Source organism: Pithys albifrons, chromosome 3, assembly GCF_047495875.1.
Source record: "Pithys albifrons albifrons isolate INPA30051 chromosome 3, PitAlb_v1, whole genome shotgun sequence".
Lineage (NCBI taxonomy): Eukaryota > Metazoa > Chordata > Aves > Passeriformes > Thamnophilidae > Pithys > Pithys albifrons.
The window spans coordinates 49000789-49016679 of NC_092460.1; the positions used below are offsets into that span (position 1 = coordinate 49000789).

General features: G+C 48.0%; 1 protein-coding gene across 2 annotated transcripts; it reads right to left on the bottom strand.

Annotated features, from left to right (window-relative positions):
- Positions 1-1578: 1578 nt before the first annotated feature.
- On the bottom strand, positions 1579-14767 carry MFNG (MFNG O-fucosylpeptide 3-beta-N-acetylglucosaminyltransferase). Of its 2 annotated transcripts, XM_071549845.1 has the most exons (8): positions 13871-14767; positions 8814-8862; positions 8218-8320; positions 7977-8130; positions 7422-7507; positions 5949-6114; positions 5315-5400; positions 1579-4468 (listed from the first exon to the last, which is right to left on the bottom strand). In XM_071549845.1, exons 1-8 carry the CDS (start codon positions 14213-14215, stop codon positions 4405-4407), a joined length of 1053 nt encoding a protein of 350 aa, XP_071405946.1. In that variant the 5' UTR covers positions 14216-14767; the 3' UTR covers positions 1579-4404. The 2 variants fall into 2 exon arrangements, with proteins under 2 accessions (XP_071405946.1, XP_071405947.1); XM_071549846.1 differs by lacking the exon at positions 5315-5400.
- Positions 14768-15891: the final 1124 nt, after the last annotated feature.

The window sequence follows — 15891 nt, forward strand, 5'->3', positions numbered from 1 at the left end:
AGGCCTACAAGGAACAGTCTAAAAGAGGCAATGCCATCCGAGCAACAACAGCTCAGCTCTGCATTTCTTTAACCTCCCAGGTATTTGGGCAGAAAGTCTACAGCAAAAAATCCTGCATCAGCTGGTGAGAACCGGCACAGTTACTTGTACATTTCTGATATTGCTCTTCTTCCTAGTCTTGCTCGTATCTGTGGTAATGCTTGCACCCTCTTCAGTGAAGCCCTGTTTGGCACAGAATAAAGTCCCAGTTAGTATTCCATCTTTGGCACCAACTGCTAGCAGGTTCCACGAGGAAGAACATAAAGATGGTCCATGCCTCTCTGTGACCATGACATTACCAAATGAAGCAGTCACCCACCCTCCTTCAGCTTTGCATTCATCTCAGAAATGTGGAGAGCCAGTTGTCAATCTCAATTTCAGAAACTGAAGACTAAAGGAATGAAATGAATGAAAAGAGCTACTGGACTGTCTGAAAAGCCTGCATTGTAAGCAAGGGCAGGAGAAATATCAAAATTAAGAAGCTAAGTCTGCTGTAAGAAATTGACTATAACACTGATGAAAAGGCATTATCTGAAGTGATATTTCAAAAATGAAAAAAGGTTGAGGGCCAATCAAACCGATCTCACAGTGAACTGACTCATAGGCTGCCATCTTCAGTGGCATTGGCGAGCTGCATTTGTCCTGATCACAAAAAAAGACATCCAGAGCTGGGGGGCCAGGCAACATCCCTTTTCCCACTCTTGCTGGGCAGCTCCCAAACAGCACTTTCAGTGCACAGCTAAAATTCCCATGCTCTCCTCCAAGGCCCTGCTTGGTGGTTTCTTCCCTTCCAATCTCCTTTCTTCCTGTTCCTATTTCTCATCTTTTGGCTTCTGTCTAATAAATTGCTCATCTTTTGAAGGCTGTTTCTTTAGCAAGAAGCCTGGGGAGAGAGCTGAAGGCTGCACTCTGGGTACAAGTTGGGTAAATCCCACAGTGGTTTAAAAAATCTGGTTTTCTGTGGCAGCAGAGCTGTTAAGAGGAGTTGGCACCAGAGACAGAAGCATTGTCTAGTGTTGCTATTCTTCTCTCTCCCCTTAAAGTCTTTAGCAACAACTGCAGTTTCCCACCTATTTCCACTAACTTGTCTTTTCCCCCTAAAGAAAGGATAGTCATTAGCAATTTTTGCACTGTCAAATGGGGTTTTCTTACAAAAATTCTTCATGCTAAGGGGAAAGAAAAGATATTGTTAACATGAAAGCCTTACTTAATATTTTACATTTCAAATACTGCAACTGCTTTTTTTTCCTCTCCTTCTCCTTTTTCTGAATTTTCAGTATACAGTTTAAACATCATTAATAGTGTTGGTTGCTATGGTGTTGGGCAGGCAGAGGTCTCTGTACTTGAAACCCTGAACTACACTTAATGTTGTACAACAGCAGGGTCATGCCAAGACCTTTGACTTTTGACCCCATTTTTTCCCAGTAAAATATAAAGTTCATGTCTCTATTTCTTTTATTCTTGCAAGAGCTGCTTGGGGATTTTTCCTGCAATAAGGAAAGGAAGTGTGAGCTAGATTTTAAAAAAAAGGGACAAAAAAAAGAAATAGAAATTTAATAGACCCAGCAGAACCTTTCCGGAATCTTTGTTACATCAGAAAATCATGAAAGAGAATAAAAAAATACAGTCTTCTGACAAGTTTCACATGAGATTGTTTCTCATTTTTCCAAGCATCAAAACATTTTAATAAACTAGGAAAATGAGACTGTAAAACCACAACATCTGACAGCAAGCCCCAGGGGCAGGAACCATTCCTGAAACTAATTTTAACTCATGTTTTAACATTGATCAGATTTCATGTGGTGAACGTCCTGTTAAGCTGTCTTTCTGTTCTTAGAGAAAACCTGGTTTCTTTTGTCGACTCTGAGAAGCTATTTTCTTTCCAGTGTATTGTAGTCACAGCCATAATAGGACTTTTTTGTTATTCATTTCTCTACAACCCAAGAGATGCCCTGCCCCAGACATCTTCTCATCTCTTCTGTTTCCTTATGAGACAAGACATTTTCCACAAAAGTGGCACTTAAATACTCCAGCAATGAAGGGCAGTCTTAAGCAGGTCCCCATGCAGCCATTCAAGGATTCAAACCATCACACATCTGATCTTCTGCCATGCAAAAAGCACCAGGTCAATTCAGACCAGCTGAGGCCAGGATCTAAAGCAAGCTCCCAGTTCCTCTGCTTTATCTTTCCCTAGGGAAGTGGAGCTGCTGTACCAGTTTCCTCACATGAATTGCATTTTGCTCTGACTGTCACCAAAACATCTACAGATAGGACCAGCTTTTTAACTCGAAGCTTCCATTAACATCCCCTGAAACTTTGAATGGGGGAAAAGGATATATCCAAGTAGTGTACATTTCTCTTGAAGACTCATTTCTTCTCATGAAAGCCTATTTCATCTTCTGGTTGAGTTCAAAGCCAATTGCTTGCCATGTGGGGCAGGACTTCTTATGCTGTACCTCTTTCAATAGTTGTGTGTCTCTGTTTTGTGTCATGTGGTTTCTCAGTTAGCATAGCTGTGTGAGCCAAGTGCTGTGCGGAACTCAAGGAATGGTCATTGGCATCAGCTAGCCCCATCCCTGCTCAGGATGAATTTCCAGTTCAAGGACATGTTGTGCAACAGAAGAAAGCAGGGGTCTCTGCTGCTACACAAGCTGATTAAATGCCAGTAAGAATGAACAGGCTGGAAAACAGCTCTACAGGCTTCCACTTTCTGCTTCTCCAGACATTAAAGTGCTTGTTCCTTTCTGGATCCCACTCTGCAGAGGTGGAAGGTCTTTCTGATGCCTTTCCTTTAAACCTCACGTGTGCTGTGCAGAAGATGTTAGTGCTTGGGGGGGTGGAAGGAGGTGACAGAGTGGCCAGTTTTCAAAACAGCAAAGCCATAGTGACAGTCGCCTTTGGCTCTTCCAGCCCACCAGCAGCAGGCTTAGTCACATCAGCAGCATCAAAGCTGAGCAGCTCTTTGGAGAAAGGGCATTTATTCTTTCATCTGGAGACTACAGGATCTTTCACAGATCCCAGCAGTCTGTTTTGAAATGCTCTTTAAAGAGAAATACCTGTTTGTGGCACCACCTGCCATTTAAAACAGCTTCTTCGCCTTCCAGCTTTCCCTGCAACACTCTCCCTTAGCCATTTAACCATGTGTACAAGGACAAAATGATGCCAAAGTTCATTCCCCAGCAAGTAGCACTGCTACCAGATTTCACACCAGGCTCTGTATTGAGAAAATGACTCTTCACAAACATGCCAGAAAGCTTGTAACCTATTTGGGTCCACTCCTTCCCCCTGTTACGTTCAGAAGGGACAGCAGGAAGGCAGAAAGCTGCTATTAGCATCTGGGGAAAAGAAAGACAGAGATAAAAAACTCTTTGCCTTGCTGTTTCCATTCCTTCATGACTTAATTTTTTTGGTTGGGGACAGAAAAGGTTATAAAACTGTAACCGCTAATCCGCTCCTGAGAGCTCCTTCTCCATCTCTTCCTTTCTCCTCTCTTTCATCAACTTCTAATCCTTTATGTCTCCTCTCACAGATAGGAGTTGGAGTCTAATCTCAGACGACAGGTTGGTAATTAGAGCAAGAGATTATCCTGACCTCACATCAAGAAGGTAAAAAGAGAGGAATAATACAGCACCATACAAGATCTTCAGTGTTTAGTGTGGGAACCATCCTCATCTCGGTCAGTCTCCTCCTGGCTCCCTTTCGTTCTTCCTCTCCTTTGTCCCAGCAGAGTAGGGGATCCCTGATTCTTTATACTTCCTGTCCATCCCCCCTCTGCTCAACAAGGACTACACTTTTCCAAGATTCACTAAGCACAGAAATGGTCACATTTTCAATTTCTATAGTCCTTGACTAGACAGAGACTCAGCAGATGAGTGGCTGTGAAGTGTGGGCAGTAGGGAAAGCACAGGAAGATATGGAGGAAGAAGCCTTGCTCAGAGAGGCTGAAGCCATGACATGCTGTCAGCCATTCTCAGCTGGGCACTGGCTACACACACCCAGAGCCTTTCTAGTCCAGCAAGATGCAGCCACAGAACAGAGCAGCAGCAGCAAGTCCTCATCTCTACCCAGATGCCCAGCAATCACTATTCGATCCTTGATCTACTCAGAAAGCATACTGCTCCCATGCCTTGCATGTATCCCAGCACAGATGGGAAACTCATCCATGTGTCCAGCCGATGTTATCCATGTTTGGGACAGATTCTGTCTCTTATCCTGTGTCACCAGTATTAAGCGAGAATGAAAAAAGCCATCACAGAGCCCCAAGACCACTGTAGAAAAGGTGAAATTGGGAGCAGCAAGCTTCTTCAGTGTTCTATTCCCTGGAAGGTATCATCAGGACCAACTGCAGCTGAGGCTCAGGCATCACTAGCCAACAGCCTGCAGGCACCAGGAAGTCTTGGGATAGAGATGACAGTGGAGTGATCGAAACCTGATGGGGAGAAAGCAAAATAAGGTCAGGTGACAGTTTTTACACCAACGCACAGCTTTAGAATGGAAGACCTCTCCCTCATGTCCCATTCCACATTAGGCACACAACCTGCCTCACAGAGCTCAGGACTGGTTGTTCACCTCAAAATGTCTTTTCTCAGCAATGCTAAGCAGACAAGCCTCCCTCTTGATACCCAAATCCAGCTCTAGTCCGTGAAGCCCAAGCACACAGCTCACCCTGACCACAGGCAGGGAGACAGACACTGCACCAGCCCCTGCTACATGGTTCTGTTGATGCTCTTTTCATCACCCAGCTGCTTCCCACCCCTGCTATCTCCAGCCAGGATCTTCCTATCCATGCTCTGCAAATAACAACTTTAGGTTTGTTCACTCAAAGAGGAGAAGGTAAATCAAATAACAGTTTTGTTTGCAGTCAGCCTCAAGTGAACCTTTTTCTTTTTTCCCTTCAGTTTTCTCAGCAAAGCATAAAATGAAAAAGCAAGCAGAATTTCCTTTCCTGAGTTTAAAAGAACATTTGTGTTCCTGTCCCTGAGGTAAAAGGTTAGCTTGCTCAGCCTCAAAATGTGAAATGAACAGCAATACTTTTGGCTTAGGAATAGTCCAAATAAAATGTTTTGAGTGCTCCTTTTCCTCCCACTCATCCAAAAAGGTTTGCAAAGTTTGTAAGTGTTCACAAACAGCTTAATACTGTGTGCCCTTCACCCAATAAGCCAGGTTTCTGTCCCTCACCCCAGGCCTCCTGCACCCTGTTTGGCTGCCTCCCCTTCCCAGCCTGTTGTCTGAGGGCTCGCACCACAGCAACACCCAGAGCACTCATGCCCCATACCTTGAGGGATCCTCTTGGGGCGAGAAGGGGCCACTGAGCTCAATAACATTGAGTTTGTTCTCAAAGACACCGTAGCTGAGGGTGACCTACAAAGTGGTGGTGAGAAAGGAGCAGGGAGTACAAACTGAGTTCAGGAGCAACAAACTTGCTTTGGGTAACAGAAGCTTGCATTCATGTTCTTTCTTTGCTGGCTTGGCCTCTGCCCTCCACATCCCTCCTGTCTTCCTCCTCATGATGGTCCACCCTACTAGTCCTTTGCCTCTCCAAGCCCCCTATACCCCTTATTATCTCCCCACATAGGGCAGATATAGTGCCATGTTGAAGTCCCTTTCCTAGTCAATCCTCACTTCTGCTTGTCTTTGTGCCACATTCTCCCAGGGACACCCTCAATCCTACCACAATTCCCCATACAGGTGCTCCTCACCACTGATCCCAGAACACTGCAACTGGCAAGTATACTACAAGCAACATCTGCTCCTTATTTCCAAGGAGCATTTGTCAGGAAAACCTTCCCAAAAGAGCAGATGATTGATTCAATGCACATCAGTGCCATCAGCGGAGCAATGTTCCTGTAAGTTCCCCTCCACTTCTCCTGCCTCACACATCTCACTCTTGCTCCATTTTCCCTCCTCACCTGCTGCATGAGCTGAGAGGTGGGGATGAGCTGCAGGTTCTCCAGGTGGGAGTGGAAGAGCGCATTAGGCAGCAGCTGCCCACCAACTTTGCACTCAATGATGTAACCCACGGTGCAATCATCTGGCAGGCGGATGAGCTCTGAAGTGCTCAGGAAGTTCCTGCCACTGGAACAGAGTAGGGCTGCATGAGTTAGGAAGAGGGTAGGGGCAGATACAGACATCCACTTGGGTGTGATATTACTGAAATATCTCTGGTTTTCGAGAAATCTCTGAGTTCCATCTGCAAATACTCAGGAGTGTGTTTGCTGTCTGAGCATTCCCAGCCATGCAGTCCCAGGGATTGTCAGGTGCTGTCCCTGATATGTACCTGCTACTCACTGAGCTGATGCAGAGAGCTGACAGACTTCGATGAGTCACTTCTGCTGTCTGGTGAGTGGCACTGAGCCCCTGAGGGGTCAGACAAGCCACCACAAGAGAAACAGTGGGAACCAGGATCAAGAGGAAGAAGAGACAATTTTGCAGCTTGCCTAAGCCATCCATGGCTCCACTGTAATGTAACAACACATGCATGGCCATCCTTTGATGATAGGCTAAACCCAATTTTAAGGCCTCTGTGACTGGAATCAGTTATGCAGCACAAAGCACTATCTACTATAACAACCCTGAGCTAGTTGAAATAAGTTTTAAGCATTTTTTAAAAGTAGTGGCAGAATTTATGCCAGGTTAGGCATTATCCCTCCATGCCACTTTCATTTCACCCCAGATCACAGATCATCATCGTGTCTGGGTCTACCATAAAATATGTATCATGGACTTCATCTAACCAGTCTCCTGGTATGGATCAGGTCTGTCTTTCTGGGTATGGTCAGATCTCGTTACAGCTGGCACATACAATGCCTACTAGTATATGTGCATACAGCCTGTGGCATAACCTAGGGCATCATGGAATACATCATCTTCTTGTAGGCTGGGCTATCACAAGACCCTGGGACACAGCTCTGTTCTCCATGCATCAGGCTGAGAAAATGATAGTGGCCACTCTAAGAAGCTGAAAAGGGTTTGGGATGAGGGAATAGAAAATTAGCGTAGGAGGGAGCTTAAGGAAAGAGGCAAATGAAGGGGGAGATATACAGATAGAGAAAGCACTTAGGAAAAGTGTCAGTGGAAGCTGAAAAGTATAGAAAGGAACATGGAGAGTAACCAAGAGATTAAAGGAGGCAGGGAGAGGAGAGTATATCATCCTGTGATCATGTTTGCTGATGTACCTGCTCTTACCTCTTTTCAGTCAAGAGGCAGACCCACCCACTAAACTCTTCCTCCAGTCCCGCACACTTTCAGATGTGTAACACGTGACACTCTGTGCCTTTGCAAACACCATACACACAAATCCTAGTCTGACACTGCCAGAAATTAATGTGCAGCCATGTTGCTCATCCCCAAGGGCTCCCATGCTCATCAGCTGCACAGCTTACCTGGCCCATGGCACCATCTTGCTTGCCAGCTTGCGGCTGATGCAGAACCCAGCCCCTCCTGTGGCAAACCAGAAGTGCACGGATTTCTAGAGAGAAACACCAGAGAAAATCAATGGCAGAGGCTCAGGTGATACCAGACTCCCAGAGATGGGAATTCAGGAAACCCAGCTTTGATACTAGGACAAACACAGCCCTATTGTCACCCCAGCCCCCTGACTGCTGCCCAGAAGAAGGACTTGCCAGCAGTACAGCATGGAATTTGACCTCCTCATGACTGGAATGGCCAAGCTCCTGCTGGCATCAACAGGTGGGCTGCCTAGGGCAAGCTTATCTCCTGTCAGACGGGTAGCCAAAGGCAGAGCAGCAACATGGGACTCTTCCCCTAGGCTGATCAAATGTAGTCAACAACCATAGCCATGTTTAGACCTGACTGGCAAATTTTTAGCTGTTGCACATTGCTCTTGGGATCTGTTTCTCCTTGCAGTATGCCTACAGCCAATAAGCCAGAGCACCAAAACAACCCATTGGCCCCTGCACCACCAACACAGGCTGTACCGTCTGGTTGTTTGGCAGTGTTTCGGAGGCCCAGATGGGTCGGTTCAGGCTGGGTTTTCCCAGGTAAACATCCCACATCTCAGAGTAGGAAGACAAGAGCTTCAGGAGGGCCTGAGGGTTCAGGTAGTTGTCATCATCCAAATGGCAAAACCAGCTGGGGAAGATAGGCAAACACAAGAGGTTTGTGGTAAGGAGGGTGCCTCTTGCTCGCAGGGATCCCCCCACGCCAGCTCTGCCTCACCTCCGGCCACTGACCAGGAAGGCATCAAACTCAGCAGCCATCTTGCAGGAGAGGGCCAGGTGGCTGTGCTCGGCAGAGCAGTTGGTGAAGATCACATGGTTACCTAACCAGAAGAGGGAAAGTTTTGTGCAGTCACAAGAACATCTGGGCAGGAGGGAAGGGGTTTGTTCACAGCCAGCCTCCTCATGGTCCCCCAACATGGCGACACAGGTTTCATCTTTCCCCTTACTAGGAAGTAAAACCTGGAAAAAGTCACTTAGCCAAGACTAGGACACCTGCCACCCACTCTTCGCCCTGCTCACTGCCAACCATGGTGCAGGGGTTGACGGGTTCTGTCATGGGCTGCTTCCACCCACGGCTGCTTCAAGGCAGGCAGCACCCTGCCTCCAGTTGGCTGCGTGCACTGGGGTAAGCCAACTACACCAAACCACTACCACCAGCTTGGGGTCCTCTCACAGGACATGGCAAGGGGCATGTTCCAGTGGGCAGTGCTGGTGCAGGAGAGTCAGCTTTTATGCCAGAACCCTTCTCAAAGCCATTGCAGTTCAGAAGCTGAAGGCAGGGTGAAAAGGTGGTATTACAGGACAAGTCATTACCCATTCTCCTTTTCAAGGCATCATCTTCTTCATCAGTAAAGACATAGGTCTAGGGAAACAAGGAAAAGAGGTTACTCTCAAGGATGGAGCTGGTGCACTCCTGCCTGCCCACTCTTTTCTCCCACAGCTGGACACACTCAACACAGTTACCCCAACTCCATCCTCTGCTGATGTAGCCTGCTCAAGCAGCAGTTGAAGAGAAGGACAGCTATGCATGGCTCAATCATCAGTACTTGTGTGACTTCATTTCTGCTCCTGTCCCACTGCCTTGGAAAGAGGGGACCCATGACACTGAGTGAGGGGGTGAGGGAGCCCTGGCTTTGGTGTCAGTTGTAGAAAAATTAAAGCATTGTGGCTAAATGATGCTTGAGTTAAAAGGATAACATCTGTCTGTGTGTTAACTGTGCACAGCCCCCTGCCACTTTCCACCCTCCTCCTTCTTTTCCTCCACCCCCAGGCCTCTCTAATCCCCCTTGCTGCCATTATGTGGCAAATCTCCCCCTCTTCAGGACCAGGCGAGGATCAGGACCAGTGGAAAAAAGCTTTACTCAGGCAGAAAATGAGCTTTCATGAAATCAAAAAGGAGTCACAAGCTGTAAACAGTCTCCCCACCAGCTGCCCACAAGCTTGTTAAACACAGCACCTGCACAGGGACAAAGGGAATGAGGCAGGCAGACAACAGCCCCAGGAGCCACCATTGCTACCAAAGGCTCGGGCAAGGAGAAAAGAGTCCCTACATCTCCCCACAGCCACATAGCATTTGGGAGATATATCCCTGTCAAGAGGATGCAGCAAGAGAAATGTTCTGTGCATGAAAAGAAGGCAACGAAGGAGCCCCAAAGATCACCAGGCTCAAGCAGAGACAGCAGGATGGTTTCATGATCCCAGATGTATGTGCTACTCTGGCCTAGTGAACTACCCTCCAACAGCTGAGCTGCAGCAATGAACCATGCACATATTCCTACCTCACCCCACCAGTGAAGTTTCTTAGTTAAAACCACCTTCAAGGTGATCATGGGACAAGAGGCAATTAGCTATATTTCAGGTAAAGGAGTTGCTCTGGATCAGGGGACCATATCACAACCTTCAGGCAAGGCAGGGATTGTCAGTGGCATGGGATTTCCCTTGTCAGAACGTCCGTGTCAGAAATTTTCACTATGTAAAATGGTTCATCTTAAGAAAAAATATTCTGAAACCATTTAAACTTTCTCACATTAAAAAAAAAACCCTAGAAATATTGTTGCTGGAAATTACTTGCTTACAGACATAAAAACAACTAGAAATCATATGTCTAACAAACACTACATCTGATTGACTTAAAATAAAAATCTGCATATTTTCCCAAATTTTCTAATTCTGACAATATTCTGAAGCTCCCACTTTTCTCTTGATGCAAGGTGGGAAACGTTTTTTCATAGACATTCAACATGTTTCTGTAGGAACCCAAGGATGAAGGTACACTGTCACCATGAGCAACACTAGACTATCCAATATAACTGGGGAAAAGGAGCTATGAGTGTGGGCACTGGGAAATATGATTTTTCTGGCTTTTCCAAATTCTGATCTCCATGGCACATGTGGCTACAGTATTCCAGAAGTGCTAAAGAAGATCACAATAGTTTAGGCAGCTGCCTGGATCCTTGCCTCTCCATCCCTCACACCCCTCAGAGTGGGCAACCTGGAACAGGGGCTGCTGCCATCATCCAAGTGACCACCACCCTGTGTCCCTCAGCAAAGCCATACACGATGGCTGGGATGGGAGAGAGAAAAAAGTGCCCTGGCTAAAAACCTTCCTGGAGACCATTTGGCCCAATTACGCAGGTCCTTCTCAAGAAGACACCAGTCACTGTTGTCCATACTAATGGAGCCTGGAAGAGATTTAGGTCTCTCACCAAAGCTACACTACCTGTTGGGGACATGGGAGCAGAGAAACACCTTGTGTCAGCTGCAGGCAAGTGGGCTAGACAGAAGTAGCTTCCCCTTCACAGCCACCCTCCTGTTCTCCACCAGACCATCTACAGGGCTATGCAGCATCTCCCACGGTGGTGCCTCAGCACACTAAAACTGGGCCAGGACGGCTCTCAATGCTACAGCAAGGCAGCCAATCCAGACCTGAGCAGAGATGAAGTACAGAAAGTATCCCTCCATTCTGGAGTGGACAAGATGTCTGACTGGGAAAGGAGGTCTGCTCAAGAGCAGTGCATGCAGTGATATGGAGACACTGCCAAACAGCTTTGCTTGGCAGCTCTTCATGAACATGAGCCCATGCAATGGGTAAATACTATACTTTGAGACCTCCTCATCCCAAAGTGAGGAAGTAGCCTTGCAAGGAAAGAATAGGAAAAGGCAATAAAGATGTGGAACCTGACAATCCAAGGCCCTGTTCATCTCCCAGGCTATCCCTTCCCTAAGAATACCCCTCCAATACACAAACACCTCAGTAGGGTTATTGTTGCCTCCCACCCAGAGCACAGATTCAAAACCCACAGTGCATTTACAACACTGAAAATCTGAAAGCCAGTTCAGGATGAGTTATTCAAAGGTTTCATTTCAATTGGCTGGATAGGTGGGCTTCTAAAAGGGGGAAAGGTGTTGGAATGAGTTTGCATTACCAAACAAAATGCCATTTCAAGACAAATAGACTTATCTCCCTCAAAACTACTGGGGCAAAGAATATGACTCCAAGATTCTATCCAGCCTGAACAATCATCAAAACAGACACTTCTGTTTAAATTAAACTTTTGCTGAGGAAAAGGCCTTTCACTAAAATGACTTTCACATCAGTCTCCTGTGGGAAGTTTGTCATGGATCAGTTCTCAAGAGGCAGAGCATGGTCCAACAGTGCCCACCTCAGACTTCGCCATCTCTTACCCACTGCACATCTTCTGTTTAAACAGTGTAGTTTCAGAGAAAATGTCTCCCTCTCATTGTCTACTCCAACAGAGCCCAACACAGAGGACTTTTAATTTGGCTACTATATGGTCTGTCCTAGCAATAAAACCCACAGCTGTTCTGTCTCCTGTTACAGTCACCTAAGCCTGACCTGTGAGGTCTGGGTTGCTCTCGCCAGGAGGACACCATGCAGGTAATGAGCTCTGAATCCAAGCTTGGCATCAGCAACATGGCCAGATGCTAAAATTTCCCTGTTGGCCACTGCTGGAAAAGAACTCGCTGAACTGGTCTCCAGCCTTGAGTAAGGACAAGTGAGACAGAAAGATGCTGGGTCAGCCCTAGAAGGAGGCAATCTTTGTCCATCAGGACTTCTGAGACCTGGATCTCTCCAAGACTGTCTCCTAAAGCCTAGGAGCTTTAGTAAGAACTCAATATTAGGTCAGGTGCACTATCCCTGTCCCCACAACAATTAAATAAACTTTGTGAATTGAAAATGTTTTTTCTTTTTTGCTAAGCAAGGTTTACTATACTGTCAAATTTTCAAAACTAATCCTTTCCCCTAAACTTCAAAACCCCCCTCAAGCAGGAATATATTAAAAAAAAAAAGGGGGTTGACTTTCATGTACTTCTCTTTACCTTTCTTCCCACTCCCCCTCCCCTTTCCTCAAAGCCATTTAGTAAAAAAAGCAGAAGAAAAACATGGAAAATTGAGGAGGGGAAGGAAAATACTGAGCTTGCAACAAAAACTGGTAACACGGAAAAAGCATTGCTTAAAATGGGTGACACTTCTGTTCTACCCTTCCTTCCTATTTTCCTGCTCAGTCCATGAAGCTTACCCAGAGGTTGGCAGCAGCATGAAAAATTCAACACCTCTTCCCACATTTGGACATCACTTGCATGCCAAATAGAGAGGGTCAGATGAATCTGGGGAGCTAGTATCTAATTCCTGTCATCAGCAGAATAGCCAGGCACTGGCTCATCACACACATGAAGAAGGAAAGTTGAACTGCTCCTTAAAAACCCAAAGGCCCCAGTAACAATATCTAAATGCCAGTGCAGCCATGTGGTTGGGTTTGGTTTCTCCAAAGAGCTGCTGGGCTGAGGTCAGATGGAGAGAAGAAGTGCTTCTGGAGAAGGAAGCAGGGCATCTCAGATGGTGAAAGGGACACGCAGACAGGAGAGGAAGCGTGCTCAAAATAGGACATGACTTCCTGTGACGACCGCAGCAGACCAGACAGTTGCAGCGCCATGAAGTGGAAAACTACCCTTACCCAGAAAACCCTGCATTGCTTCAAGCGCTCTCCTACCTGAAACCTCCGCCCCCGTCCCCCTTCCTCACTGAGGCCTGAAATTGCCTTCTAGGCACCCATCACACACACACAGAGGCAAAAAACCACCCTTCAGGGCAGCCACAGGATTTCTTCTTTTTTGAGGAGCAGATCTGCGAGGGAGGGAGAAATTCACTCAGGCTCCAGGGAGTGCTTCTGCCCACCAGCAAGCAAGTCTGCACAGCACCACTAATGTGGTGCCCCATATCAGCTCCTCTAACATGAAGGAAACGCTCCAAACTCTGTTGTAGCAAAGGCTGCAAACATCAGACCCTCAGTTAAAAAAAAAATTTAAAAACAACTATACACTCCCATCACTTCAAGACCCTACATGTGAAAGCATCTGCCCAAGAAAGCAAAGTATGGATTATGCTGATGTAATGAGGAGTGAACAGGGCTGACTTCAGGAGGCCCTCCAGATCCTTCTGCCTTATTTTCCTGCCCACTGCACTCCACTTTCCCAGGGTAATGGGTGCCCAGGGGCAAGGCAGGCATCCTAATGGAGGGCCAGGGGAGCCAGTCAGCTCCAAACCCAGCCAACTTATGGCACTAGGAGGTAGAAAACCACCATTTCATACAGATCCAGGATTGTCTGTGCACTCAGTCTGGTGTGGCCTCTCTGCCCACCTTCCCCATGAAGCGGCTGCGGGTGAAACATTTTGCTAGGTAGCATCCCTCTTTCAATGTGAAGTGAGAATTAGAGAAAAGGAGGCAAAATACCGAGTGGGAGTACAGTGCCCATCCTCCCCTTCCTTTGGCTTTTATACCCCTGACCTGACACTCCATCCATGCCCCACTACCAAACATCTTCTCTGTAGTTCAAATCCACACACTCACCTGCTCACCGGCCTGGGATATCCACGTGTCCAGAAGCAGCTCCATTCTGCTCTGGTGAAATCTCTTGGTTGTCTTCACAGCTATAAAAATGTCCCCAAGAGTCAGTCTTCCCTCAGTCCTGTATCCCTCCGGAGAACGGACTTTGAGTTCCTTCTGCCCCCTGCCACCACCTCTCTCTGGGCTCACTTTGTTCTGTTGCTTTGGCTTCTCCAACATGCCCTGCCTGAGCCCTGAATGCTGAGCTGTTTCCTGAGCCCCATGGTGCCGGTGCCGTATGGAGAGGAGAGCCACACTGGTAAGGAAGATTGCAGCTCCAGAGAGACCATGGATGAGCCGACGGCCCATGGCTCCCAAATTGTTCCTGCCACAGCCAGTATCCTATTAAACACGGACAAACTCTACCTCTACCTCCACGTGAAGCTGCCTGCTCTTCTCAAAGCCTCCGATGCGGCAGGATCAGCCCAAGAGCAGGGTTTGAGCTGGGTGTGGTCAAGGAACAGGGTGGGTGAAGACCAGGAAGCCAAAGAGGCAGCAGACCTGGAGGATACCGGTCAAGCAGGGGGAATTTTCACAGACTACAGGGGGCTCAATGACCCAGGAAGCAAGGAACACATGACGGGAAAATACTCCACGGTGACTGGCACGTGGCTAGCACAGCCTGCCAGGAGGAAAGTGAGCATCCCCGCTCCCCAGAGAGACCCAGGGTCCCAGGCTGGGTGTTGTGGGGGCGGCAAAAGAGATCAGAGCCATCGGCGGGAAGTCTGGACCGAAGGCATCAGTTCCCCAGAAGACACCAGCCCACGCATCCGAGCCAGGGGCTCGGCAGCAGGCGAGCGGAGGACGCAGGGCTGCAGGGACGGGGCCGCGAGTCCAGGGTACGCCAGGACTGCCGCTCCACCTGCTGTCACCCGCAGCTCTTGCTCCCTGCCAGCCCCGGTCCCGCCTCCGGCCATGGGGCGGGGCGCCAACCCCGAGGAAGGAAGGGGTTGGAGCAAGGGGGGAAAGATGGAGAGACGGCAGTCATTCGTCTGACGGTGGATTTGCCTCACCAGGTTATCCCCAGTGTGGGACACCTCCGAGGTGGCAAACAGCAGATCTGGGAGGACGAACTTGTTGCTTCACTGTTTTCCGAGCTCCTCTGTGGCAGTCCAGCCCGATCTCTGCAGCCTTGCTCAGGCCAGTGCCCTTGAGGGAGGAGCAGACGGTGGCATTGATGTGGACTCTGGTGAAGGCAAGGTGCGGGGTCCTATATTGTTCTTGGGAAGAACATTTTTTACCCTAGGAATTCCCTCAGCCCCAAACTTTTCCTGTGGACACAGGTCAGAATTGCTGCCTCCGCCCTTAAATGCCAACCTGTCTTCACAAAGCAGGGCTGTGTGTTCCCTGCTGTCCCGTTCTCCCCCCGTGCCCCAGAGCCTCAAGTTGAGGTGTGAACCCCACTTCTGACACCTGTCTCCCCAAACCATGACCCAGATACTCTGTGCTCTTGAAGATCCCTTTTCCGCCTTTAGCCACACAATCCCCGCCCTCCATTTCATATCCCCACCAGGATGCCCAAGGGCATTCTGCTGCCCCAAGTGGCTGAAGAACCAGTGACATTCACAGGAACAGGTACACCAGCAACAGAAAGTGTGAGGGAGAGCCTGCTGCCTCCCTTTAATCCCTTTTTCACCATAGAATGATCTGGGTTGGAAGTGGCCTTAAAGATTATCCAGTTCCAAGCCTCCTGCCATAGGCAGGGACACCTTCTGCTGGACCACGTTGGTCAGAGCCACACCCAACCTGGCCTTGAACACTTTCAGGGGTGGGGCTCAGTGTCACTGCTGAGTTTATATCCCACCCAAATCCTTGCTGCTGTAGCAGAGCTGAGCTCAGCAACTTGTCCTTTGTGGCTCTTGTGTGGTCCATGATGAGGATTCCTTTCCCCATTTCCTGGGCAAGGAAGGGACATGTCATTTCTCTTTGGAAAACCCCAGAGACACACAGGCACAGCAGCAAAATGGCACCTCCGGCTCCTTCCC